Here is a 27795-nt window from a genome sequence, read left to right as displayed (position 1 = left end):
TTTTTATATATACTGTTTTTTATGAGATTATTAATTTAAATTGGAACTGGATGGGTGGGCATTGGATTTGGTATTGTGTACTGTACTGTTTTTTATTATTGTTGTGAGCCGCCCCGAGTTTGCGGAGAGGGGCGGCATATAAATCCAATAAACCTAAACCTAAACCTAAACTATGCAAAAAGACACCACGTGCCAAATATATGAAATTTACAAAAAGAGCAGAGTGAGATGATGTATATAAATGGTTCAGGAATGAGGCAATCTCATACAAGGGCAAATAAATTATTATACTAAAACAAGTTCCTCGCAGGATTAGAAATAATAGAAAACAATACCAATTCTCAACAAATCGATTGATAAAAGACAATACTATGTTTAGGTGGCTGATGCCGGAGGGAAGTCTAATAACATGGCAGGGAAAGAAGTTCAAAATCAACTTGAGTGAACAAGCTCGAGAATTTTTTGACCAATACGGCCAACTAGAAGAAGAACAAGCTAGTAGAGCAAGTAGAAAGGAATTGGAGAGTAAAATCTAGGAAGAAGAGTCAGTACAAGAGACCGAGAAACAAAAGGAGGTATAAAAGAAATACGAGCAGCAGGAAAGAACACAAGGCAGAATATTAATTAAAAATAGAAACAGGTAAAACATGCTGTATATGCAGAGATTAATATAAATATATGTGGAAAATGTTAATATTTTATTACATTCGATAATAGCTTATGATTGATAGGGAGCCATAAATGCCCCATGTGTCTGTTTTATGTTTTTTTTTATGTTTATTGTTATGCGTGTGTAATAAAAAACCAATTAAAAAAGAAAAAAATGAGAGGCAAGAGACCAAGCATTTATTTATCTGATTGATTGATTGATTTATATGCCAACTCAACTCCTGAAGGACTCTTTAGATTGTTGAAGAAAGTTCTATTTAAACTGACAGCAGGATTCTTAGAGCTTACCTAGTATCAATATATAGCTATTGGCTAATATTGTTTCTTTATTATTTACTAATAAAGATGAGTCATATTACAAATTAGTATAAAATCAAAGCAAATTTTCCTTTATCTTTCTATACACATAGCTATGCCCATTCCTCCTCCAATACATAAAGCTGCTACTCCTCGTTTTCCACCTGTTCGCTCTAGTGAGTGCAGAAGTGTAACTAGGATTCGACAACCAGATGCTCCAAGAGGGTGGCCAAGAGCAACAGCCCCACCTTCAATGTTAACCTGCCAAAATAAATAAATAAATAAATAAAACATCAGAAGCATATATGTTAAATCAAATGTAGAAATCTTCCTTTCTATTTGCTGTAAACCTATTGTTTACAGCAAGGATTGGAAACCTCTGACAATAGATTTCATAGTGAAGTGGGCCAGACTCATTTTCATGCTGAGATCACAGGAAATCTCCAGAGAAAGGGTGCATACTCAGTAGTGTAGTGATTAGAGTGCAGTAATGCAAGCTACTTCTGCTGATCATCGGCTGATCATCGGCTGATCATTGGCAGATCGAATCTCGGTAGGCTCAAGGTTGACTCAGCCTTCCATCCTTCCAGGGTCGGTAAAATGAGGACCCAGATTGTGGGGGGCAATAGGCTTACTCTCTGTAAACCGCTTAGAGAGGGCTGTAAAGCACTGTGAAGTAGTATAAGTCTAAATGCTATCACTAATGCTGTTGCTATACTATGTCATGAAGTAAACTTACTGGTTAACACTCAGTAAAATCACTCTGAAATCCAGCCCGAATATTAGCCAGCAATTACATCCACTAATTCTAATTCCACCCCCTAGGGAAATGAAGAACAAATCCAATCCTTTGTAGGACAGCCCTTTAGGTAAGATTCTTATCATACACCCCTTTAATCTTATCTTCTGTAGCCTAAACATATCCAATTCTTTCAATCGTTCCATGTAGAACTTTGTTCTCTGGTTTCCATTAATTTTTTATGTCCTTTTTTGGATTGCAATTCCTTTGGAAGTGCTACTAAAAGTCTACACTCAACATAAGCTTTGTTTCCCAAAGTCAATTAAATTTTATTTACTAGCATCACTGAGTGCCAAATTATATCTGGTGTTCAATAATTCCGTCTGTGTCCAATCAAATCAAAATTTCTTGTGTGTCACCCTAATTGCTCTTGGCCAATAAAGAATTCTAATATGTCTTTACATTTAATAAGCAGATTTTTAAAAAGTGAACATAAGATTCTGAGAAGTTCTGGATCACAGCACACAGAAAGACAAGCTTTAAATCACTTAAGTACCAATTTGCATTAGAATAAATCCCCCATCTACATAGTTTGTCAAATTTCCTGCAATTTATTTCAGATGACTATTTTGAATGTTACCCTTCCCATTCCACCTAGCAAATATTGCATGTGTGCATCAAACAAAACACATTTCAGTGCTATATTCACCTGGAGAAGTATTTGTATTCCAGGCTATAAGAAATCTGCAGTATTTAGGTTATCGTGCTTTTATGACAATGTTAAACATACCTTTTCTGGTTTCAATTTTAGTTCTTTTGTTATTAGGACACCTACGGTAGCAAAAGCTTCATTAATTTCATACAGATCCACTTGATCCAATGTCCAACCAGCTTTTTCCATCTTCAAAAGTTCAACAAGCTCATTCAGTTAACATGGTTAAAAATCATGGCTGAATTCTGTTAGAAAATAATCAATTCTGCTCTATTACTCCTCCCCCCAATAATTATTTTGCAATATTTAGAAATAAATGAGACACTGTCTTGTTTATATTGAAGTAGACCCAGAGACAGGGTTTGAGCAATCGGTACTTTTATTCAGCTCAGAGAATAAGTGACAGCTCAGCAAGGTAAAGTGACGATTCAGCGAGTACCGACTGGCTCTGCAGGGAGAAGCCGCTTCTTTTATACTTTTGCGGTTCCCGCCAAAGCGAGAGCCGGCCGCGTCTGAGCCAATCAGGAGCGACTTCCTGCTTGGGCTCAGACAGCGCTGGAAAAGAGGAACAAACTATTTACAGCGTTACAAGGTAGCCATTTCAGGATACAACACCCCTCCCCTCATAGTTGGACCCATCCATCAAGAAAGCCACGTGACGAAGTCGTCCAATCGGTGAGGCCTTCGAGACTCTCGCGCTGACCTGCGCAGTCCATTTTCTCCTTCGCCACTGACTGTGGAGGATGGCTCGCCGCTGTTCTCCCGGTGCGGCGGACTAGGCCTGGCGGGCCCAACGAAGGCCTCGGAGGACGAGGATGGCTCGGCGTCGCTGGATGGTTCCCCCTGGCCCGATAAGTCTCTCTGCGTGTTTCTTAGTTCGGGCAATGTATAAAAGTCTGTTGAGGGGGGAGAGTCCGAGTCAGCGGGTTGTTGTAATTGGTTTTCAGTTCGTTTCCGAATGTGGTCTATGTGTCGTTTCCACAAACGACCATCCTCCAGTTTAACAATATAAGTCTTGGGTGCATTTTGCTTAACAATAATTCCCTTCATCCAGTTTACATTTCCATCAAAGCATTTTACATATACATTTTGACCCAAATACATTTCTCTTTCTGGTTTTATGCACATTTGGTTATTATTCAAACAGAACCTTGGGTTTAACCTGTCTAGTGGTGACCTCAACTTTCTCCCCATCAATAACTCTGCAGGGCTTACATGTGTGTGCGAGTTAGGGGTAATGTGCTGGGTTAATAAGAATTGGTCCAAGTTCTGTTGCACATCTCCAGGGCCTGACCTGTGCAATGCCTCTTTTGCCACCCTTACGTAACGTTCTGCCAACCCGTTAGCCCAGGGCGAGTAAGGCGAGATGAGGGCATGTCTGACCCCCAGGCCATCTAGGAATAATTCGAATTGCCTGGCTGTTAGTTGTGGTCCATTGTCAGACACCAATAGATCAGGGCAACCATGGGATGCAAACAGTCTGCTCAATACCTTGATAGTGGCACTTGTGGTTATGTTGTTCATTGCTATTATTTCCAACCATTTGGAGAAAGCATCAACCACTATTAGGAAATACTGAGACCCCACTGGGCCAGCAAAATCAATGTGGATCCTAGACCAAGGGCCAGCAGGCTGTTCCCACTCAGCCGGAGTTGTTTTGGGGGGATTGGGCCTAGACTCTTGGCACGGGTCACACTTTGAAACCCAACTTTCAATATCAGCATCAAGCCCTGGCCACCATAAATGCCCCCTTGCTAGGCTCTTCATCCTGACAATCCCAGGATGGCCCACGTGTAACATTCTGAGTACCTTTTCCCTTAGGCGTTTGGGGATGATCACTCTATCCCCCCACAGCAAACAACCTTTTACATATGACAATTCAAGCCTTTTGTTCTTAAAATCACACAATTCAGGTTTAACAATATCATTTTGCCATCCCTTTAGAACACAGTTCACTACTTGTTTCAGGATTTGGTCTTGCTGCGTGTGTGCAGCTACCTCTTTTGCTGTGGTTAGTGGGTTTTCCTCGAGTTCTATCATTAGCACGTCTGTGGTTGGAACAGGGTCTTCTACCAAGTCTGCTATGGGGCATCTGCTGAGGCCGTCTGCATGATTGATTTCCTTCCCCCCCTTGTGGGTGAGCTCATACTGATACCCAGAGAGGAAAAGGGCCCATCTGATTAGTCTTGGAGACATAAAAGGTGGAGTGGGCTTGTTGGGGGCTAGCAGGCCTAGTAGGGGTTTGTGGTCAGTGACTAGCTCAAAATTCCTTCCAAAAATGTAATTGTGAAACTTCTTTACCCCTGCCACTAATGCCAGAGCCTCCTTGTCTAACTGGCTATAATTTCTCTCCGTGCTGGTCATGGTTCTTGAAAAAAATGCTATTGGGGCCTCTGTCTGATTAGGTAGAACGTGAGCTAGGACTCCTCCTATGCCGTACGGCGAAGCGTCGCACGTGAGCCTAATGGGTAGTGAGGCACTATATTGGACTACTACACTTTTAGAAGTTAGTAAATTTTTTATTTGAGCAAAGGCTTCACGTTCAATTTTCCCCCATGTCCAGCGGGCTTCCTTCTGGAGTAAACGATGGAGAGGCTCTGCTACTGTTGCCTTCTGCTTTAAAAAAACGGAATAAAAATTAAGGAGGCCCAAAAATGCTTGCAACTCACTCTTATCTCGTGGCTCTGGGGCTTCTCTAATTGCTCTCAGCTTCTCAGTTGTGGGGTGGATACCTTCCTTATCTATTTTATATCCTAGGAATTCAATACTGTTAGTTCCCCAGACACATTTATCAGGCTTGATTCGTAACCCTTTGTCCTGTAGCCTCTTAAGTACTTCCCTTATTCTTTTGTTCACTTGTTCCTGGTTTTCCCCTGCAATTAAGATGTCATCAAAATATGGGATGGCCCCATTTACCCCTGACAATAGGCGTTCCATGATGCTCTGGAATATCCCTGGGGCTATGCTCACCCCAAACTGTAACCTCGTGCATTTGAAAGCCCCCCTGTGCGTTACAATTGTTTGAGCGTTTGCTGTTTGTTCATCGACCGGAAGTTGCTGGTAAGCCTGCGCCAGGTCGATCTTTGCGAACCTTTTCCCCTCCCCCAGGGAGTGTAAGAGTTGTTGCACAACCGGAATGGGGTAGGGGTGGTGTTGGAGTGCCTTATTCAGGGTTGATTTGTAATCAGCGCAAACTCTTAAGGAGCCATCTGGCTTCAGGGGTGTCACTATGGGAGTTTCCCATGGCCCCTGTTCCACAGGGACCAAGATACCTTGACTAATGAGTTTGTCCAGCTGTAAGTCTAGCTTGGGGAGAAGCGGGAGGGGAACCCTGCGAGGTTTCAGTCTAACTGGTGGGACCTTGGGGTCAATAGAGAAAGATATGGGGGTTCCCTTATACAATCCTAAGGTGGGGCTGAACACTTCAGGGAACTCTTTCACAAAGTTAGGCATAATATCACAGTTTACATTACACACACCCGAAATTTCAATCCCCAACGGTTCCATCCATGCTAGCCCTAGCAGGGAGTGTTTGGCCCCCGTCACAATAAGCATGGGAAGGGTACATTTGACATTCTTAAATACAATAGGTACATTTGCAGTTCCCAGGACCGAGATTACCCCCCCTTGGAAGTCTCTGATCACCAAAGAGGTTTGAATTAGGTCAGCCTCAGACACATTAGGCATATATAGCTTAAATTTTTCCCAGGGCATGATGGTATATCTCGAACCCGTATCTAGCTCCATTGAGCAAGGCTGGTTATTTAGCAACAACGAGATAACAATTTTAGCCCCCTTTTTGGTTGCCGTGTTATTCACGGAATATTGAGAGTTACCTCTATTGTAGTCTCGGTTAGCGGTGGGGTAATTCCTTTGACCCGAGTTGCGGAACGGTCTCCTTTCTCGCGATTGGGGGGGGTGGTTTTGGGGTCGCTGGTATTGTTGTGTGGCAAAAGTTTCTTCTGGTGCCGTTGCCCTGCATGCGATGGCGATGTGGCCTCTCCGGTTGCAACGGCGGCAAGTGGTGTCGCGGAACGGGCATCGATGGCGCTGGTGATTTCCCCGGCAGCCCGCGCAGGGGGCTGGATGAGTAGCTCTAGGGTGTCTCGGTTGGTCTTGCAGGAGGAGGCAGTCGTCCCCGTTGCTAGTTAGCTGGCCGCGGACGTCTGTTCCCATGGCGCTGGGAGACTCGGCGTCGATTTTGGCAATGGTTTCTCGCCTTCCGTGCTCTTTTAATTCTCTTGCCGCTGCGTCGGCTGCTTCCGCGGTTTGCGCTAATTTGATTACGGTTTGTAGAGTCGGCTCATCTTCGGTGAGGAGTTTACTTCTCACTGTGTGGTTCTTCATGCCGAAAATCAAGGCGTCGGTGAGGCGAGCTTCCGGATCTTGAAACTTGCATTGAGCGAGTACCGTTCGAAGCCGCGTTGTGAATTGGCTTATCGACTCGGTTTCTCTCTGAGCCATCATGTGAAATTGATGCCGGTAAACCACGGCTGGTCTGGTTGGTTTAAAATGGCTCGCTAGTTTCTGTTGAAGGACGTCCCACGCTGTGGCTCTTGCTTGTTCTGGTTCGGTGAGAGTTTGGGCAAGTCTACGGATCTCTGCGCCGCAGTAGTTTAGAAAAATAGCCCGTCTGCGATCGGCTCCGGCGTCCTGCATTCCCGCCGCCTCGAGGAATATCTCGAAGGTGGCCATGTACTCGTCCCAAGTCATTTTCTCGGCATCGAAAAGTTCTGGAGCCTGGCCGATCTGGATTTTGTCCATGTTGCACGCGAAGTTCTTCCGTTCGTTCGTCGCCAGTGAAGTAGACCCAGAGACAGGGTTTGAGCAATCGGTACTTTTATTCAGCTCAGAGAATAAGTGACAGCTCAGCAAGGTAAAGTGACGATTCAGCGAGTACCGACTGGCTCTGCAGGGAGAAGCCGCTTCTTTTATACTTTTGCGGTTCCCGCCAAAGCGAGAGCCGGCCGCGTCTGAGCCAATCAGGAGCGACTTCCTGCTTGGGCTCAGACAGCGCTGGAAAAGAGGAACAAACTATTTACAGCGTTACAAGGTAGCCATTTCAGGATACAACATATATAGAAACACAATGTTTGTAAAAAAAAAAAATCAATGCTCATATCAGTATTTAAGATATGGTACTAACAGAAAGTATAATCTGGAATTTGAACACACATAAGGGGGTAGGGCCACAAATGCATACAATTCCAATGTCTTCACTGATGCTGGAATTATCCCCTCCAATAACTATGATAAAAATGCACAATTCAGTTAACTCTTGAGAGTTCAATCTTCCCTAATGACCAATGCATTTGTTTTTTTTTCCATAAAAGCACACACAAACATAGTTAATATCCAGAAAAATGTATCTTAAAAAAATCATTAACAGAGAGAGTTAATGAAGCATTTATTAGCAAAGCTGCCATGATTCAACACAACTGGAACAGGCTATACTTACTATCTGATTATATTCTATGCTTAAAAAAGAGTTTGATTTTCAGAACTAACACATTGATTGTGGAATGGATCCTGTTTCCTACTTACAGCTTTTCTTATTGCCGTGATGGCTGCTGATACCATAACTGAAGGATCAGTGCCAACTTGAGCCCAAGACACGATCCGTGCCAAAGGAATGAGATTTCTTTTAACTGCTTCTGATTTTTTCATAAGAATGACAGCAGCAGCACCATCATTTATACCTGAAGAGAAAAACAACTAAACCTCGCTTTAAAGTGTCTTGACAAAGCTTGATATTTCTCCGGATACATCAGTTTTGCCCAGTTATATCTTCATGGATAGTTCCATAATAAAACAATCATTTCCAGTGGAATTTTTTCAATTTGGCCAGGATGAGGCATGTGAGAAAAAGAAATTTCTGGAAAAGATCTTAAGATTTTCTCCCTTGAGCTAACATGTTTTACCTCTGAAACAATTCTTTAACTTTTTAGGTTTTATATACTGTATACAGTATATAGATGCTTTTTTTAAAATGGAAAATTCATATTTAATTGAGTACATAGTACCAAAATCAAAACTTTTGCACTTATAGTTAAGGATCAGTAGCATGATTGTTTCTCTTCTTTTCTCCTCCTCCTCCATTTTGAGGCAGATGGACTTAGCATGAATGTTTTTTTTGTGTTTTTCTTTTAATGTACTTTCTATCTGGTCCTTTGCATTCTTCATCCAAGACCTTACTCATACAACATCACACTCCAATAATTCATGTTTCTTCTGCTAAGTCCAAATCGTACCAACTGAATTATAAAAATGGCCCCATCTCCTTAATTCTTCATCCTTAATAAAATCAGATTGCTAAACCCGGAACATATCTGATTTTATGGCTTCTCTTTCAATTGCTCAACAAACCAACCTGAGGCATTTGCTGCAGTCACGGTGCCTGTCCCATCGGTTATGAAGCAAGGTTTCAACTTTGCCACTGTTTCTATGTTGCACCCATGGCGAGGATGTTCGTCAGCTTTAATTTCTGTGGGGCCTGTCAAAAACGAGTATTTTAGCAGCAGACATTTTATACTTGGTGCCAAAAAGGAAAGGTGGAATTTCCCTATTAGCAATTCTACTTCTCATGCTTTTTCAACAATGATATGCACTGCCCTTATCGATGGCATCTTAACATCTGATAAACAGTCAAAAAATGTATATGCACGTGTCAAACATATGTTGGAAATCTAATAAGCCTGAAGGTACCATTTTTATCATCTTTGGTAGAAATGTAAAAAGGTTAAGTAATACTGGGACCAGATATTATTTATTTATTTGTTTATTTGTTTATTTGTTCATTTATTTGTTTATTATTTGGATTTCTTGGCCACCCTTCTCCGTAGACTCAGTACGGCTTACAAAACAAGAATAATACAAACAGAACATGTAAGAAACCCAAATGTTAAAGCACCTCTAAATCTAGTTAAAAATCCCTGTTATTAAAAAACAATCGTCCATCATTCATTCCATCACAATTGTACATACAGACAGAGCAAGATGCCGATACTCAACAGCCCCAAGCTTGCCGGCAAAGGTGAGTTTTTAAAACCTTATGAAAGGCCAGGAGAGTGGGGGCAGTATAAATCTCTGGGGGGAGTTGATTCCAAAGGGCTGGAGTTGCAACAGGGAAGGCTCTACCCCTAGGTCCTGCCAGATGGCATTGCTTAGCCGACAGGACCTGGAGAAGGCCAACTCTATGGGGCCTGACCAGTCACCGGGATACATGAGGCAGGAGACAGTCCCATAAGTAACCTGGTCCTAAGATATGTACTTGAGTCAGATAATTTTTGGAACGCAGAATTGAAACCAGATATTTTTCTCTTAGGCTTGATGGATGTATGTCTTGGGGGGGAAATGGGTCCGTTTTTATTAATGATAACATCAGCAAGACAGATACGAGCAACGGAAGAACTGATGGTGTAATCAATGAATGGAGTGAAGATGGCAAAATATTTTGATCGAAGAAACGACTGTTATGTAATGTTGTTTCTACTTGGAAAGCACTTTTGGATTTATTTGCTTGAAACCAAGACAAATGAAACTTTGATTTTGGCATTTGATGATCAGAACTGTTTATGATTATAGAAATAGTGTGTGTTACTGTTAATCTTGGAGTAAGTGGTCACACTATGTCACATTCATAGTTCCCTCTAAGCTGAGCAGTGAGCAATCGCTCACTTAAAAATCATCATCAACTCAGAGTTTTCCAAACCTGCCCAGAAGCCGAGAGGGAAAGAGTGAGAGGGAAGGACAGAGAGAGGAAGAGAGGAAGAGAGAGAAACAGATAGAAAAAAGAGAGGAAGGAAAAGAGAAAGAAAAAGAATGGGAGTAAGGAAGAGAGAAAGAAAATCAAAATCTAGTTTGAAACTAGTTTAACTATTTAAGTGGCATTTTGATATTGATAGAGTTGCCCTATTATGAGCTCACTGTTATAGACACACAGTACAGTATTTTATTTTGAAATTCTCTGAGGCAAAACAGGGTGGGTTTTTTATTTGTTTGTTTGTTTGTTTATTTATTATTTCTGTGCCGCCCAGTCCCGAAGGGACTGCCGCTCAGACACTATACTTTTCCGCCCACCCCAAAAAAAAAATTAGAGGGAACACTGGTCACATTTGTATCTGTACCAAAGAAAGTAGCAAGTCATTTGTTCCCTTGACTTTTTCTTTCCTACTTTATTTTCTCTTTCTTACATTTTATTCTTCATTGATTTTTTTTTTAATGCACTGCTCTTCAAAAGAAAGTTGTAGCAGGGTCATCTGCAGTAGCATTTTATCCTGGATCTTGAAATTTCAGTTCATGAGCTATGTGCTTCTTGTTATTAAAAAGTGGTAGCGTGTTTATTTCTCTCTTTGTATGACAATGATTATTAGCCAACTTTAGACAGCAATTTTCCACACTCCCTAATTATCTGTATTCTAGTCTAGGAGCGATAAACTGAGTTTATATAATTAAGCCATAGAGTTAACCATTGGGGTTTAGGTACAGTATGAACCCAATCTATGTTGTTTGGTTGATTTTGGGTTAGCGTGAGAAGTAAAGTCCATCTGTTGTGATTCATTCAACAGATAACTATTAAACTAACTATAGCATAGAAAAATATATTAAACTCATAATAAGATCCCAAAAATTGATTTAGTATGTCTTGAAATTAACTCACGACAAATTTTTGTGGATTATTATTTAAATTACTATTCATGGAATTATTTTTTTAACAAAATATCTGTTACTAAAATAGGAAGAAATTTTGGTTCAATCTAAAAAGCAGTTCAAAACTGACATTGTGGCAGCAGTGAATGATAGATGACATTATTTCCAGATTTGTAATTATTCTTTTCTTTTCAAAGTCTAGATGTTTATAATTGGCAGCACACAATGGTTACATTCACAATTTTATACGCTGCTCAAAAAAATAAAGGGAACGCTTAAACAACACAATATAATTCCAAGTAAATCAAATTTTTGTGAAATCAAACTGTCCACTTAGGAAGCAACACTGATTGACAATCTATTTCACATGCTGTTGTGCACATTCAACTTTGTACAGAACAAAGTATTCAGTGAGAATATTTCATTCATTCAGATCTAGGATGTGTTATTTGACTGTTCCCTTTATTTTTTTGAGCAGTATATTTAGCTAACAATAAAGACTAACTAATTATGCCTGAGGTTACTAAGTGTCTCTCCCTTCCCAATACACCAATTATTGTAACACATGAGGGAGGAAGAATTGAAGCAAATGAAAATGAATACAAAGATGAATCATTATAGTTAGAAACATATTCCAGCCCCTTCTCCAGTACTATACAGTGAACCCTCGATCATCGCGAGGGTTCCGTTCCAGGACCCCACGCGATGATCGATTTTTAGCGAAGTAGCGGTGCGGAAGTAAAAACACCATCTGCGCTTGCGCAGATGGTGTTTTTGCTTCCACTGCCGCCCGCCCTTCGCCCGCCCACCCCGTTGCTCGCGCCCGCCCACCCCATTGCTCACGCTGTTGCTGGGGCCGCTTCCCAGCTGGGGAGCCGAGCTAGGGAGTCCGGACCGCGCGCGCGTTGCTGGGGAAAGCGCGCGCGCTTGGGGAATCCCTAGCTCCGCTCCCCAGCTGGGGAGCCGAGCTAGGGATTCCCCAAGCGCGCGCGCTTTCCCCAGCAACGCGCGCGCGGTCCGGACTCCCTAGCTCGGCTCCCCAGCTGGGGAGCGAGCTGCGATGTCCCCAAGCGCGCGGGCACCGCCCGCCCGCCCACGCTGTTGCTGGGGCCGCTTCCCAGCTGGGGAGCCGAGCTAGGGAGTCCGGACCGCGCGCGCGTTGCTGGGGAAAGCGCGCGCGCTTGGGGAATCCCTAGCTCCGCTCCCCAGCTGGGGAGCCGAGCTAGGGATTCCCCAAGCGCGCGCGCTTTCCCCAGCAACGCGCGCGCGGTCCGGACTCCCTAGCTCGGCTCCCCAGCTGGGGAGCGAGCTGCGATGTCCCCAAGCGCGCGGGCACCGCCCGCCCGCCCACGCTGTTGCTGGGGCCGCTTCCCAGCTGGGGAGCCGAGCTAGGGAGTCCGGACCGCGCGCGCGTTGCTGGGGAAAGCGCGCGCGCTTGGGGACTCCCTAGCTCGGCTCCCCAGCTGGGGAGCGAGCTGCGATGTCCCCAAGCGCGCGGGCACCGCCCGCCCGCCCACGCTGTTGCTGGGGCCGCTTCCCAGCTGGGGAGCCGAGCTGGGGTGTCCCCGCGCGTGCCGCCCGCCCGCCCACGCCGTTGCTCGCGCCGCCGCTGGGGTCTTACGGGGGCAAGAGGGGGAAGACCCAGGGAAGCCTCTGCCCGGCGGGGAAACTCCACCATCTACGCATGCGTGGAAGGGCACGCATGCGTAGATGGTGGAGTTTACTTCCGGGTTGAAAACTCGCGAAATAGCCCTTTCGCGATCCTTGAGGACGCGAAACTCGAGGGTTCACTATATATCAAATTTCTTACTGACCTCTTCTGGAAGATACAACTACAGGTACAATCTCTTTATCAAAATATCCAGCCTTCTGGGCATTTTCAGCCTTGTTCTGTGAGATTACAGCCTGTTGGTCTTGTTCTTTTCGAGTAACTTTCCATTGTTTGGCCACATTTTCAGCTGAAACAATTTAAAAAATACAGTAGATGCTCTAATCACAATGGGTCAGAATTTAATTACTATATATTTATTACACTAATTCTCCTAATACTGATAAGATAATGCATTATTTCTAGCATGTAAGGTTCACACATTCACACCAGTCTTGAATTGGGCTTTGTACTTCCACTGAATAAGTGAGTGCAAAACACCACAGGCAAAGAAATGCAATGCTAAAAGCCTTTGAGGTTGATCCTATTTGATTAGTGATTCAGACAGAAGAAGCTACTGAAGATCAACTGAGCAAGAGGTGCAAATGGCTGCAAAAATGGGAAATGCCTTTGAAAATTATTTATAACACAGCGTTTATTACATATTACATGTAATATACTTTTAATATAACTAAAACTATACAACAGAAATTATATTGATTATATAATAAACTCTAGTTATTTATTACTATTTTATTATTCATATCAAACCTTTTCACAATAGCTCAAGATATTTACCTGGCTGTCCCCACTACTGTTTATCCTAACATTAGAAGTTCTAACTAGAATTATTAGAAAGAAGGAGGACATAAAAGGGCTAAAATGCAAAAATGAAACTTATAAGCTACACGCTTTCGCGGACGACCTGGTATTTATCATTGAAGAACCTTTAGCATCAGGACCTAAACTACTAGCCGTCCTAGAAGAATATGGCACAGCAGCAGGTCTTAAAATAAACAAAACTAAAACTCAAATTTTAACCAAAAATATGAGAGAACCGCAGAAAGCTATCTTAACAGCCAAACTTAATACAGTATCCAAATAGTTAAAAAAATCAAATATCTAGGCATTAATTTGACAAATAAAGTGTCCAGTTTAAAAGAAAACAACTACAATAAACTAATAGATAAAATACAACTCGACTTGCTGAAATGGAAAAATTTACAACTCTCCTTACTTGGGAGGATCGCGGCTATAAAACTTAGCATTTTGCCCAAAATATTGTTCCTATTTCAAACAATCCCAATTCAGTTGAAACAGGAATTCTTTATAAAATTGAACAAAATTACTAGTAACTTCATTTGGCAGAACAAGCGTCCTCGAATTCGACTAAAATACCTACAGGATAGGAAAGATGAAGGAGGTCTGGCACTCCCAATTTGGAAAGACTACTATATTGCCGCTTCACTAACTTGGATGAGAGAATGGATGAGCCTAGCTAACACCAGATTACTTAACTTAGAAGGTCACGACCTTCACTTAGGATGGCACTACTATCTTTGGGATGAGAAGCCGAGGACCCATAAATATTTTACTAACCATCTGATTAGGAAATCTTTAATACTTACCTGGAAAAAAATTAAGTTTAAACTATATAAAGGAATCCCTACATGGTATGCCCCATTAGAAGCATATGTCCATCCAAATTTTCATTTAAAAAAAAAATAATAAGGTACAAGGATATATTAAATCCCAACTGGGAAATTAGATCAAGAATAGAATTGGAAAATTTAGGTGAAAAAACGGAGTGGTGGGAATACTTACAGATACAAACTAAATTTAACAAGGACAAAAGTAACCCTGGAATAATCAAAAATGCCCCGTTAGACAAACTATGTACAGAAGCCCAAGAACAATTAATTAAAAAATTCTATTGCTACCTAAACTATAATGAATTGGATAATATTAACACAAAAATCAATGTAAAACAATGGAATATGGATTTCAAAAACGAAATTAAAGAAGAGGAGTGGCAAACACTCTGGAGCAGAAATTATAAATTGACTATTGCCACATCCTATAAAGAGAATTTAGTTAAAATGTTTTACAGGTGGCATATTACCCCGATTAAATTAACAAAATTAAATAATAAACTATCACCTTACTGTTGGAAATGTCACCAAGAAATAGGTACCTATTTCCATTTATGGTGGCAATGCTCAAAAGCTAAAACCTATTGGAATAAAATTGGAACTTGGATTGACGAAATACTTAAAATAACAATAGAAAAACCCCCTGAATGTTTTCTTTTGGGCATTATTAGACAAAAATTACTTAAACCCCAAATACAATTAATTGTCCACTTAACAACAGCAGCCAGACTAACCTTTGCGCAGTGGTGGAAGAATGAGGAGATACCTCCGAATGATGCAATAATAAAAAAAATTACATACTGCGCAGAGATGACGAAATTAACTATAATAGTAAGAAACGAGACAATAAATATTTAATAACTGTTGGGATCCTTTTTATAATTGGATAGGAAAAAAGAATGAGAATAACACGCCATAAGAATGATATGTTTGATATAAGCACGACCAGTTACAAATCTGGTGTATAACTATTTTATACTTAATATAATATTAAGAGACTTTATATATATATTGACAGTATCTTTACTATTGCTCTCTAAAATCTCTTTAATTTGATTAACTCAACACCTGCACTAACCAATCTTGATAAATAAACCGAACCATGGTAACAAGCTAATGAAATAGGAAACAGTTCTCGTTCTCAGTACAGCTCCCCCGGACATTCGCCAACCTTTTACCCTTTCTATCCCTTCTACGTTCTCTGTCCTTTCTATCTTTTTCCCTCTTTCTCTCTACCCTCTCCCTATCTACTTTTTCCCCTCCCCTTTCCTAGCTCATAATTTGTATCTTGTCAATCGACATGCCATTCGATCGTTCTTGATTGTTACGATCATTGTTTTATGTTTTGTATATTATGTTATATTTTGTATTATTTGTATAATATTTTTTTTTTTTAAAAGATATTTACCTGGCAAATGGCTTCTTTATCTTTACTTTTTTTCTAGATCATACATGTATGGACATAGCAATAGCAGTTAGACACCATATACCGTTTCACAGTGCTTTACAATTCCCTCTAAGCAATTTGCAGAGTCAGCATATTGGCCCCAACAATCTTGATTCTTACTTTACCATCATCAGAAGGATGGAAAGCTGTGTAAACCTCCAGCTGATAAGAATCAAATTGCTGAACAGTTGCCAGCTGTCAGTCAGCAGGTATTTCCATGCATTTGCAGGTACAGGGATTCATTTCAATTACAGCTGACAAGCCAACATTGAACCTGCACATTGCTCAATAGTTTTCCTCCCATCCTTATAATTCTTGTTTTCTGACTACTCTTCCTTTTTCTGTGAAATAAAGCTGGGACACATTTTCATCCAATCATCTTGAAAATGCTATTTTCACACGGCTTACCTGTAACACCCATGTTGTAATGGTGGAAGGCATCCGTCAAGCCATCTATGATAACAGTGTCTTGCAAAGAGGCTTCCCCCATCTTCACCCCACCACGCAGATGAATGACATGAGGAGCCTGGGGGGGGTAAAAATATTTTAACATATTTAGGATATTGAAAACAACTTTCTTTAGAGGTGGATGGAAATAACAGTCCATTCTCACTGTATGACCCTTCCATTCATCTGCCATAAGTAAATATAGAGAAGGTATCCCAATTCAGTTTTGGGGCAAATGCTTTATGTGCATGAGGTCTCAGCTTTGATCCCTGATATTTCCCATTAGAAGAATGACATGATAGTTATGAATGAGAAAAAAATGTAAGAAAAAATAAGTTTCCATATTGTTTCCTCCTGTATTCTAGCTGGGAGGAAGGTGAAAATACTGTATGTGTGTGTGTGTGTGTGTGTGTGTGCGTGCGTGCATGCATGCGCACGCACACGTATAATATATATAAATATACAGTGGTACCTCTACTTAAGAACTTAATTAATTCCATGACTAGGTTCTTAAGTAGAAAAGTTTGTAAGTAGAAGGAATTTTTCCCATAGGAATCAATGTAAAAGCAAATAAGGAAAGAAGTAAAAGCTTGGAATTTGGGTGGGAGGAGGAGGAGGAAGAAGAGGAGGAGGACAGTCACAGCGCAGAGCGAAGGGAGTGTTTTTTTTTCCTCTGGGCGCTGGCAGAGGTTTATTCCATCTCCAAATGCCCAGAGAAAGGAAAATGCTTTGTTTGTTCTGGACTGTTAAAGCCTCCCTAAGCGCCACTGAAAGGCTCCTCTGGCAGCCCAGAAAAGCCCAAGATGACCGGGATTAAAGGGGGAATGGCAGGAAACTGGCCGGGCCTTCGTGTCACTCTCAAATTTCCTGGGAAATTTTTCCGGGCTCAGGTTTTGAAGTAGAAAATGTTTCTTAAGAAGAGGCAAAATAATCTTGAACACTTGGTTCTTATCTAGCAGGGAGCTGGGTCCAGGAGATTGTCAACGCTTCTTTGAGGAGGGGGTCCCTACAAGGAGGCACTTGTGCGCCCCCTCCTCAAGAAGCCTTCCCTGGACCCAGCCATTCTTAACAACTATCGGCCAGTCTCCAACCTTCCCTTTATGGGGAAGGTTGTTGAGAAGGTGGTGGCGCTCCAACTCCAGCGGTCCTTGGAGGAAGCCCTCTAGGCCCTCAACAGTCAGGATTCAGGCCCGGCTACAGCACGGAAACTGCTTTGGTTGTGTTGATGGATGATCTTTGCCGGGCCCGGGACAGGGGTTTATCCTCTGTCCTGGTGCTTCTTGACCTCTCAGTGGCTTTCGATACCATCGACCATGGTATCCTTCTGCGCCGGCTGGAGGGGTTGGGAGTGGGAGGCACTGTTCTTCAGTGGTTCTCCTCCTACCTCTCCGGTCGGTTGCAGTCGGTGTTAGTGGGGGGTCAGAGGTCGACTTCAAGGTTACTCCCTTGTGGGGTGCCTCAGGAGTCGGTCCTCTCCCCCCTGCTGTTCAATATCTACATGAAACCACTGGGTGAGATCATCCAAGGGCATGGGGTGAGGTATCATCAGTATGCTGATGATACCCAGCTGTACATCTCCACCCTATGTCCAGTCAACGAAGCAGTGGAAGTGATGTGCTGGTGCCTGGAGGCTGTTAGGTCTGGATGGGTGTCAACAGACTCAAACTCCACCTGGATAAGATGGAGGGGCTGTGGGTTCTGCCTCCCAGGGACAATTCCATCTGTCCGTCCATAACCCCGGGGGGGGGGGTAATTATTGACCTCAATCCACAGCTCACATTAGGGAAACATATTTCAGCTGTGGCGAGGGGGGCGTTTGTCCAGGTCTCCCTGGTGCACCAGTTGCAGCCCTATCTGGAGCGGGACTCATTGCTCACAGTCACTCATGCCCTCATCACCTCGAGGTTCGACTACTGTAATGCTATCTATATGGGGCTAGTGTTTGGAAACTTCAGATCATGCAGAATGCAGCTGCGAGAGCAATCATGGGCTTCCCTAGGTATGTCCATGTTACACCGACACTCCGCAGGCTGCATTGGTTGCCGATCAGTTTCCGGTCACAATTCAAAAGGGTTGGTTATGACCTATAAACCCCTTCATGGCATCGGACCAGAATATCTCCGGGACCGCCTTCTGCCGCATGAATCCCAGCGACCGGTTAGGTCCCATAGAGTTGGCCTTCTCTGGGTCCCGTCGACTAAACAATGTCGTTTGGCGGGACCCAGGGGAAGAGCATTCTCTGTGGTGCCCCTGACCCTCTGGAACCAGCTTCCCCCGGAGATTAGAACTGCCCCCACCCTCCTTGCCTTTCGTAAACTTTTTAAAACCCACCTCTGCCGTCAGGCATGGGGGAATTGAGATATCTCCCCGGACCTATACAGTTTATGCATGGTATGTTTGTGTGTATGTTTGCTTTTAATAATGGGGTTTTTAGTGTTTTTTAAATTATTAGATTTGTTGTACATTTTATTGTTGCTGTGAGCCGCCCCAAGTCTACGGGGAGGGGCGGCACACAAATCTAATAAATAAATAAATAAATAAATAAATAAATAAATAAATAAATAAATAAATAAATAAATACATAAATAAATACATAAATAAATAAATACATAAATACATACATACATACATACAGAAAGAAAGAAAGAAAGAAAGAAAGAAAGAAAGAAAGAAAGAAAGAAAGAATATTGCGCTGGCATCCTTCAGTCTCAAAAGACCAACTATTTTCCCTACTTCTTCAACTCATATATACTAGAGATTTAAAGGAGAGAGTGAGTAAGTTCAATTCATGATAAACCATGTTTGGAATAACTCAAATTAGTTTAAAACAGAAGGACTCTAGCAAACAAGCTACGTATTAGTTATTCAGTGTGATTTAAATAACAGCTGCACAATCCCTTTTACTCCTCCAAAAATGACTACTTGGGTCTATTTCAACTTTGTTTTCCTTCAACCCCTTTTCCCTGTTAAATTATGTTACTCCTGCCCTACAGGTTTTCTTCAACCCATCAGGCAGTAGTCTATTGGGTCTACAGTGAACCCTCGAGTTTCGCGTCCTCAAGTATCGCGAAAGGGCTATTTCGCGAGTTTTCAACCCGGAAGTAAACTCCACCATCTGCGCATGCGTGCCCTTCCACGCATGCATAGATGGTGGAGTTTCCCCGCCGGGCAGAGGCTTCCCTGGGTCTTCCCCCTTCCCCCAGAGGCTTCCCTGGGACACCCCAGCTCCGCTCCCCAGCTGGGAAGCGGCCCCAGCAACAGCGTGGGCGGGCGGGCGGTGCCCGCGCGCTTGGGGACATCCCAGCTCCGCTCCCCAGCTGGGAAGCGGAGCTAGGGAGTCCCCACCGCGCGCGCGTTGCTGGGGAAAGCGCGCGCGCTTGGGGACATCCCAGCTCCGCTCCCCAGCTGGGAAGCGGATCTAGGGAGTCCCCACCGCGTGCGCATTGCTGGGGAATGCGCGCGCGCTTGGGGACATCCCAGCTCCGCTCCCCAGCTGGGAAGCGGATCTAGGGAGTCCCCACCGCGCGCGCGTTGCTGGGGAAAGCGCGCGCGCTTGGGGACATCCCAGCTCCGCTCCCCAGCTGGGAAGCGGATCTAGGGAGTCCCCACTGCGCGCGCGTTGCTGGGGAAAGCGCGCGCGCTTGGGGACATCCCAGCTCCGCTCCCCAGCTGGGAAGCGGATCTAGGGAGTCCCCACCGCGCGCGCGTTGCTGGGGAAAGCGCGCGCGCTTGGGGACATCCCAGCTCCGCTCCCCAGCTGGGAAGCGGAGCTAGGGAGTCCCCAAGCGCGCGCGCACCCCAGGCGCGAGCAATGGGGTGGGCGGGCGAAGGGCGGGCGGCAGTGGAAGCAAAAACACCATCTGCGCACGCGCAGATGGTGTTTTTACTTCCGCACCGCTACTTCGCTAAAAATCGATCATCGCGTGGGGTCCTGGAACGGAACCCTCGCGATGATCGAGGGTTCACTGTATTTCAATTTAGTTTTCCTTCAAGGTTTAGCAATAATCTATTTTATTAATCTATCTATCTATCTATCTATCTATCTATCTATCTATCTATCTATCTATCTATCTATCTATCTATCTATCTATCTATCTATTTATCAAATTTGTATGCCGCCCCTCTCCGCAAACTCGGGGCAGCTAACAACAGTAATAAAACAATATAAACAAATCTAATATTTAAGTTAATTTTTAAAAAGAAACCCCAATTTAAGAGACCAATCATACATACAGACATACCATGCATAATTTTTTTATAAGCTTAGGGGAAGGGAATATCTCAATTCCCCCATGCCTGATGACAGAGGTGGGTTTTAAGGAGCTTACAAAAGGCAAGGAGGGTGGGGGCAACTCTGATATCTGGGGGAAGTTGGTTCCAGAGGGCCGGGGCTGCCACAGAGAAGGCTCTTCCCCTGGGTCCCGCCAAACAACATTGTTAGTCGACGGGACCCGGAGAAGGCCAACTCTGTAGGACCTAACTGGTTGCTGGGATTCGGTCCAGGAGGTATTCTGGTCCGATGCCATGAAGGGCTTTATAGGTCATAACCAACACTTTGAATTGTGACCGGAACCGATTGGCAGCCAATGCAGACTGAGGAGTGTTGGTGTGACATGGGCATATTTAGGAAAGCCCATGATAGCTCTCGCAGCTGCATTCTGCACAATCTGTAGTTTCCGAACACTTTTCAAAGGAAGCCCCATGTAGAGAGTATTACAGAAGTCGAACCTCGAGGTGATGAGGGCATGAGTGATTGTGAGCAGTGACTCCCGGTCCAAATAGGGCCGCAACTGGTGCACCAGGCAGACCTGGGCAAATGCCCCCCTCGCCACAGCTGAAAGATGTTTCTCTAATGTGAGCTGTGGATCGAGGAGGACGCCCAAGTTGCGGACCCTCTCCGAGGGGGTAAGTGATTCCCCCCCCCAGGGCAATGGACGGACAGATGGGATTGTCCTTGGGAGGCAAAACCCATAGCCACTCCATCTTATCAGGGTTGAGTTTGAGTCTGTTGACACCCATCCAGACCCCAACAGCCTCCAGACACCGGCACATCACTTCCACTGCTTCACTGACTGGACAAGGGGTGGAGATGTAAAGCTGGGTATCATCTGCATACTGATGATACCTCATCCCATGCCCTTGGATGATCTCACCCAGCGGCTTCATGTAGATGTTAAATAGCAAGGGGGAGAGGACCGACCCCTGAGGCACCCCACAAGGGAGCAACCTAGAGGTCGACCTCTGACTTCCCACTAACACCGACTGTGACCGACTGGAGAGTTAGGAGGAGAACCACTGAAGAACAGTGCCTCCCACTCTCAACCCCTCCAGCCGGTGCAGAAGGATACCATGGTCGATGGTATCGAAAGCCGCTGAGAGGTCAAGAAGCACCAGGACAGAGGATAAACCCCTGTCCCGAGCCCACCAGAGATCATCCATCAGAACTACCAAAGCAGTTTCCGTGCTGTAGCCGGGCCTGAATCCTGACTGTTGAGGGCCTAGAGGGCTTCATCCAAGGACCGCTGGAGTTGGAGCGCCACCACCTTCTCAACAACCTTCCCCATAAAGGGAAGGTTGGAGACTGGGCGATAGTTATTGAGAATGGCTGGGTCCAGGGAAGGCTTCTTGAGGAGGGGGCGCACAAGTGCCTCCTTGTAGGGAGCTGGGAAGGACCCCCTCCCCAGAGAAGCGTTGACAATCTCCTGGACCCAGCTCCGTGTCACCTCCCTGGTGGCCGAAACCAGCCAGGAGGGATACGGATCCAGTAAACAGGTGGCGGAACTCACAGCTCCAATGGCCTTGTCCACTTCATCAGGTATCACCAGATCAAACTCTTCCCAGACAGGTGGACAAGTACGGGTCCCAGTTACCTCGACTGACATATTGTCAGTCGACTCTGTTTTCCAATTGGAGTTGAGGTCTGCTCGGATTCGAGCGATTTTATCAGCGAAAAACGTGTTAAAATCCTCGGCACTACTCTGTAAGGGCTCCCCAACTCCCCCCTGGTTAAGAAGTGAGCGGATCACCCTAAACAGAGCGGCCGGGTGGGATTCCGCTGACGCAATTGGAAGAAGCCATCACTGTAAAATGATGTTATTCAGTGTCATTTAAACCAGTTGCACAATCCCCTTTTCGCTCCCATAATGAATACTTGGATCTATTTCAATGTAGTTTCTCTTCAAGATTTAGCAATAACCCGTTTTTCCTGTAAAATGATGTTACTCCTGCCCTACGAGTTTTTTTGGACATTCTGCCATAAATATAAGGTAACCCAAAGCCCTAAGAGTTCTTACTTGTTTTGGGGTGAGCATAAAGTGCTAAGCAAACTTTTAGCACAAAGTGCTAATTCTTCTGAAGAAATTACCTGGTTGAAAGCATGATTACTCAATCTCCTAGTGTTGTATGGAGCCGCTCAATTCCATCACTCAAAGTTTTAGATATTGGTGGTGTCCATGTATGATTTGTTTTTTGGCATCGAGTCATGTCCTGTGTAACATCTCAAACTGAGCTGGACACAGTGCAATTATGGAATAATGGGATTTGGAGGCAACTTAGAAGGGACCAAGCCTCAGCACACTGAAGCTGAAGCTGTTATGGTTGCAAATAAGTAGTGGGTTGTAAATCCTGTTGCTACTGGTTTGCTCGTGCACATGCAGTGATTCTGCCTATGCACAGAAGCATCCCAGGTGGGTGGGTGGAACCCCCCAAAGTCGCCACTACTTGTTCACCGAACCAGGACAAATCGGGGGCAACCCACTACTATTGCAGATGTAGCTGATGAAGAAGAGGTTGCTCTTCATAAAGGCTCAATGTACAGCTTGTGTATTCTTTAGTGCTATGATTCTCCAATGGGAATCATCCTTCCAATCTTTTTCAGCATAAGCATCTTAGAGCAGCAAACCTTAAACTCTGGGAACATAGATCAGCCTTACCATGCTCATGTTTTCCATACCACCAGCCACCACTATACTGGAATCTCCTGTCATAATAGACTGAGCCCCGAGACATACGGCTTTCAGGCCTGATCCGCATATCATTTGACAACTCCAAGCTGGTATCACGTATGGAATCCCTGCCCCGACACTGGCCTGTCGAGCAGGATTCTGGCCAGCACCTACAGAAATAAAAACACAGGAAAGACTATTGTTTTAACCTCATTCTTCCACCTCATTTCATGACAGACAGATGGGTGCCCATGTTATTTACTCATTTCAAATTGACAACCCACTTGTTGTTTCCATGTGCTGCTTTGTAAAAATGAATGTTTCACTCTTCATTTCAATGACCATGATTTAGTTGCTCAAGTTACTTTAGTTCACTGTTTTCTTAGGTTGACCTCCATTGCCTTTGGGCTATATCCAACACTGCTCTGGACAAGTGAAGGTAGTGTATGGTTTTGTCTTTCTTTTTAACTTTCGGCATGATGTGAATGTTTGTTTTAAGGCTGGTCTGCATTCATAGGATCAACATCACCCAAATATATTGTTTCTAATTGACGGCTAGGTCAGGTGGATCTCCTCACTCTTAATGCAATACCTTAATCACTACACCATACTGACTCTCACAGAGAAGCATATATGCAGGTTATAAAACCAGAGAAGACTAAATTAGAAGGGGAGATGACCAATAGGGATCTGAAGCAGTAAAAGTATGGGCAACAATACAGGCAGTTAGAACAAACTATCACGTGGGTTATTTAACAATCCCAGAATTGTGGGAAAAGGAAGAACCATGACATCTTCATTACATTCCTGTCCTTGTTTGCCATCACCCACTCTTCTCTCTGATTTATGCGTGCATACATGGAAGCCCTTCTCTTACAACTAGTAATGGGAACTGCAAAAGGAGAATCAATGCAAGAATATGGAGGAAATGTCAAAATTGTTTTATCTGCTATTTCCAGGATCATTAGACATTGCTACACAAATTGCTACTGTACTTTGGAAGATTGAAACCTTGAAGATATGGAAAGAAAGAAAGAAAGAAAGAAAGAACAATTTCCAATAAGTAAAACTAAAGAGCTATAATATATTCTCTTTCTCTTTATGTGTGTGTAGTTTCTACATTACAAAAATGCTAGAAAAGATGCCATCAATTGGATCCAGATCAAAATCCTGGATAAATGTTTCATCAAGATCATACCTGCAACCAATACTTGTCCAAGTATAACTTCAGATACTTCTTTAGGATCGATTTTTGTCCTCCCCAACAATTCCCTAATGACTATTGAAGCCAATTCATGGGCATGCAGGGTTGACAAGGCACCATTGAAGGATCCTAGATAAAATATAAAAATAAGAAAAAGGTGTGTTTTAATTCTATTCTATTCCCTCTTTACTTTCATTCTATTCTTCTTTTAAGCATTCTAGGTAACACATAAAGATTACAATTCCAGAAAAACAAACACAGTGGTATCTCTACTTAAGAACGTAATTCGTTCCGTGACCAGGTTCTTAAATAGAAAAGTAGAAGCAATTTTTCTCATAGGAATCAATGTAAAAGCAAATAATGCGTGCAAACCCATTAGGAAAGAAATTAAAGCTCGGAATTTGGGTGGGAGGAGGAGGAGGAAGAAGAGGAGGAGGACACTCATTGTTGAAGGAAGAAGGTGAGGTGAGGGGAATCAAAAAAATCCAAAACTTTAAGTCTTTAAAAAAAAAAAAAGAGGGACTCTGAAGTGGCTAGGAGGAGCACGCGCCTCCCATACACCCGGCGCGAGGCTGCCTCCCATACACTGCGCCAGAGAGAAAAAACCCAGGGGGAATGACAGGAAACTGGCCGGGCCTCCATGCCACTCTCAAATTTCCTGGGAAATTTTTCTGGTTCGGGTTCTTAAGTAGAAAATGGTTCTTAAGCAGAGGCAAAAAATCTTGAACACCCGGTTCTTAGCTAAAAAAGTTCTTAAGTAGAGATGTTCTTAGGTAGAGGTACCACTGTATAACATTTTCATGGGTACACTTAGGAGTTAAGTTATATCTATATTAGTGATGGTAAACCTTTTCAGCAATTAGTGCTGAAAAGGTCGCACACACTCATAAGGGCCACGCTATGGAAAACCTGAACTTCTGGGTTCCAGAGCACATGTGTGCTCTAGATCAGTGTTTCCCAACCTTGGCAACTTGAAGATATCTGGACTTCAATTCCCAGAATTCCCCAGCCAGCATTTGCTGGCTGGGGAATTCTGGGAGTTGAAGTCCAAGATTGAAGATATAATAATATTTACATGATAGTAGTAAAGGTCAAAAATTTGAAAAAAAAAAGCATTAGAAATAATAATATTCATATACAGTACATGCAACTAGTAAAAATAAAGAAACAGTAAGGACAGGGGACAGAAGGCACGCTGGTGCATTTATGCACGTTAACTAAGCATTTAACAAGCCCTATATAATTAATAATAATAATAATAATAATAATAATAATAATAATAATAATAATAATAATAATTTATTAGATTTGTATGCCTCCCACCCCCACCCCGACAGTTCTATAGTCTCCACCCACCCACCCACCCCAAGTACATTCACAATACAATTCCAAGCTTGCCTACCACAATCCAGCTGGGCTCCTTTTCTTACCTTTCTGTCACGGGCAGAAAAAGTACAGGATTTCCTCCTATACCAGGCAGCATGAAAGTTGAAAAAGGGTGAAGGCAAATTTCCCATAGGCATCAGAACGAATGGACCCATTCAAGGTTGGGAGCGCAAGCGGGATGTCAGTCCATGAAAACACCCCTTTGAGAGCAGCACGTGATGGAGGCAGCCCCACCCCAAGGAATAACTTCTACTCACCGACCGGGGTCCTTGCAGCGGCAACGAAAACGACGACATCGTCCCCGCGATCCATGAGGCAGAACACACCTTCGCTCCCGCAAGCCGCGCTCTCTGCAGGTACAAACTGTCTCGCGCCTCCCTTTTATACTCACGTAGCCAGGCTCACGCTAATTCTCATTGGTAACCCCGGGCGTCACCCACCATCTATTTTGCCCTGGGGGAGGCTAGATCAGTGTTCCCCAACCTTGGCAACTTGAAGATATTTGGACTTCAACTCCCAGAATTCTGGGAGTCGAAGTCCAGATATCTTCAATTTGCCAAGGTTGGGAAACACTGGGCTAGATTGTCTCCTTCCCTAGTAGAAAGTGCCTGGTGTTAAATCTATCTCCATGAAATATGTTCTCAGACAAGCGTCCTAAACGTTAATGTCAGTTTTCCTACCTGGCATATTTTCTCCCTCCAACACGCATACTATTCCCCCCCCCCCCCCAAAAAAAAACCTTTAACCTTAGATTGTTTACTGCTGCCCTCACCCCATTATTTATTTGTTTGTTTGTTTTGTCAAATATGCATTGGTGGTATACAAAGATATAATATTTATATACATGATACTAGTAAAACAGAAACATTAGGATAGGGGATGGAAAGCACTTTGGTGCACTCATGCATGCCCCTTACTCTTTTTTTATTTTTATTATTACTTATTCCTAAGAGGTCTACAAGGAGAATGCATACATGCACCAATGTGCCTACTGTCCCTGTCCTAATGTTCCCTTTTATTCGTATCCATTTCATGTATACCCATTTATACTTGTACTGTAATATGTTCGGAATAAATGAATGAATGAACGAACGAATAAATATTGCCTAACTTATTTGAACTCCATACAGATATCAACGTAACTATTTTGAGGGTCACATCTCGTCCCCTCCATTTTTTAAGTGCAAATAGTTGTTGTTTTTTGTCTCTGTCCTCAGATTTACATGAACATCCTTGGGCCTCTTTGGGTTCCAGCTTTTAACCCAGGCTATAAGTTCCAACAAAAGCCTTATTTGGGTTGATAAATGCCACAGAGCTACAAATAGAAAAGAATAATTTATTGGCCAAGTGTGATTGGACACACAAGGAATTTGTCTTTGGTGCATATGCTCTCAGTGGACATAAAAGAAAAGATACATTTGTCAAGAATCATGGAGTACAACACTTAATGATTGTCATAGTGGTCAAATAAGCAATCAGGAAACAATCAATATTAATAAAAAACTTAAGGATACAAAAAGTTACAGTCATACAGTCATAAGTGGGAGGACTTGGATGATAGGAATGATGAAAAAAACTAGTGGTAATAGTAGTACAGACTTAGTAAATAGTTTGACAGTATTTAGCAGAATACTAAAAAAACCAGTTCTTGTGTCTAGTTGTTCTAGTACATGGTGCTCTGTAGCGACATTTTGAGGGTAGGAGTTGAAACAGTTTATGTCCTGGATGTGAGGAGTCAGTAAATATTTTCACAGCCCTCTTTCTGACTCGTGCACTATACAGGTCCTCAATGGAAGGCAGGCTGGTAGCAATTGTTTTTTCTGCAGTTCTGATTATCCTCTGAAGTCTGTGTCGGTCTTGTTGGGTTGCAAAACCAAACCATACAGTTATAGAGGTGCAGATGACAGACTCAATGATTCCTCTGTAAAACTAGAGTACATAATGTGTATATAAAAGAAAAGATACATCTCTCAAGAGTCATGAGTTACAATACTTAATGAT

General features: G+C 43.2%; 1 protein-coding gene across 1 annotated transcript; it reads right to left on the bottom strand.

Annotated features, from left to right (window-relative positions):
• Positions 1–824: 824 nt before the first annotated feature.
• LOC139157240 (acetyl-CoA acetyltransferase, cytosolic-like) lies at positions 825–26142 on the bottom strand. Its single transcript, XM_070733797.1, has 9 exons — positions 26052–26142; positions 24403–24537; positions 23193–23374; positions 16222–16339; positions 12881–13024; positions 8788–8910; positions 7962–8116; positions 2496–2606; positions 825–1227 (listed from the first exon to the last, which is right to left on the bottom strand). The coding sequence occupies exons 1-9, from the start codon at positions 26104–26106 to the stop codon at positions 1060–1062; spliced, it is 1191 nt and encodes a 396-aa protein (XP_070589898.1). The 5' UTR covers positions 26107–26142; the 3' UTR covers positions 825–1059.
• Between the last annotated feature and the right edge of the window lie 1653 nt (positions 26143–27795).

This window comes from Erythrolamprus reginae, chromosome 1, assembly GCF_031021105.1.
Source record: "Erythrolamprus reginae isolate rEryReg1 chromosome 1, rEryReg1.hap1, whole genome shotgun sequence".
NCBI classification, from domain to species: domain Eukaryota; kingdom Metazoa; phylum Chordata; class Lepidosauria; order Squamata; family Dipsadidae; genus Erythrolamprus; species Erythrolamprus reginae.
The sequence above is the reverse complement of the archived record's forward strand: the minus strand, read 5'-3'. Positions and strand labels throughout refer to the sequence as shown.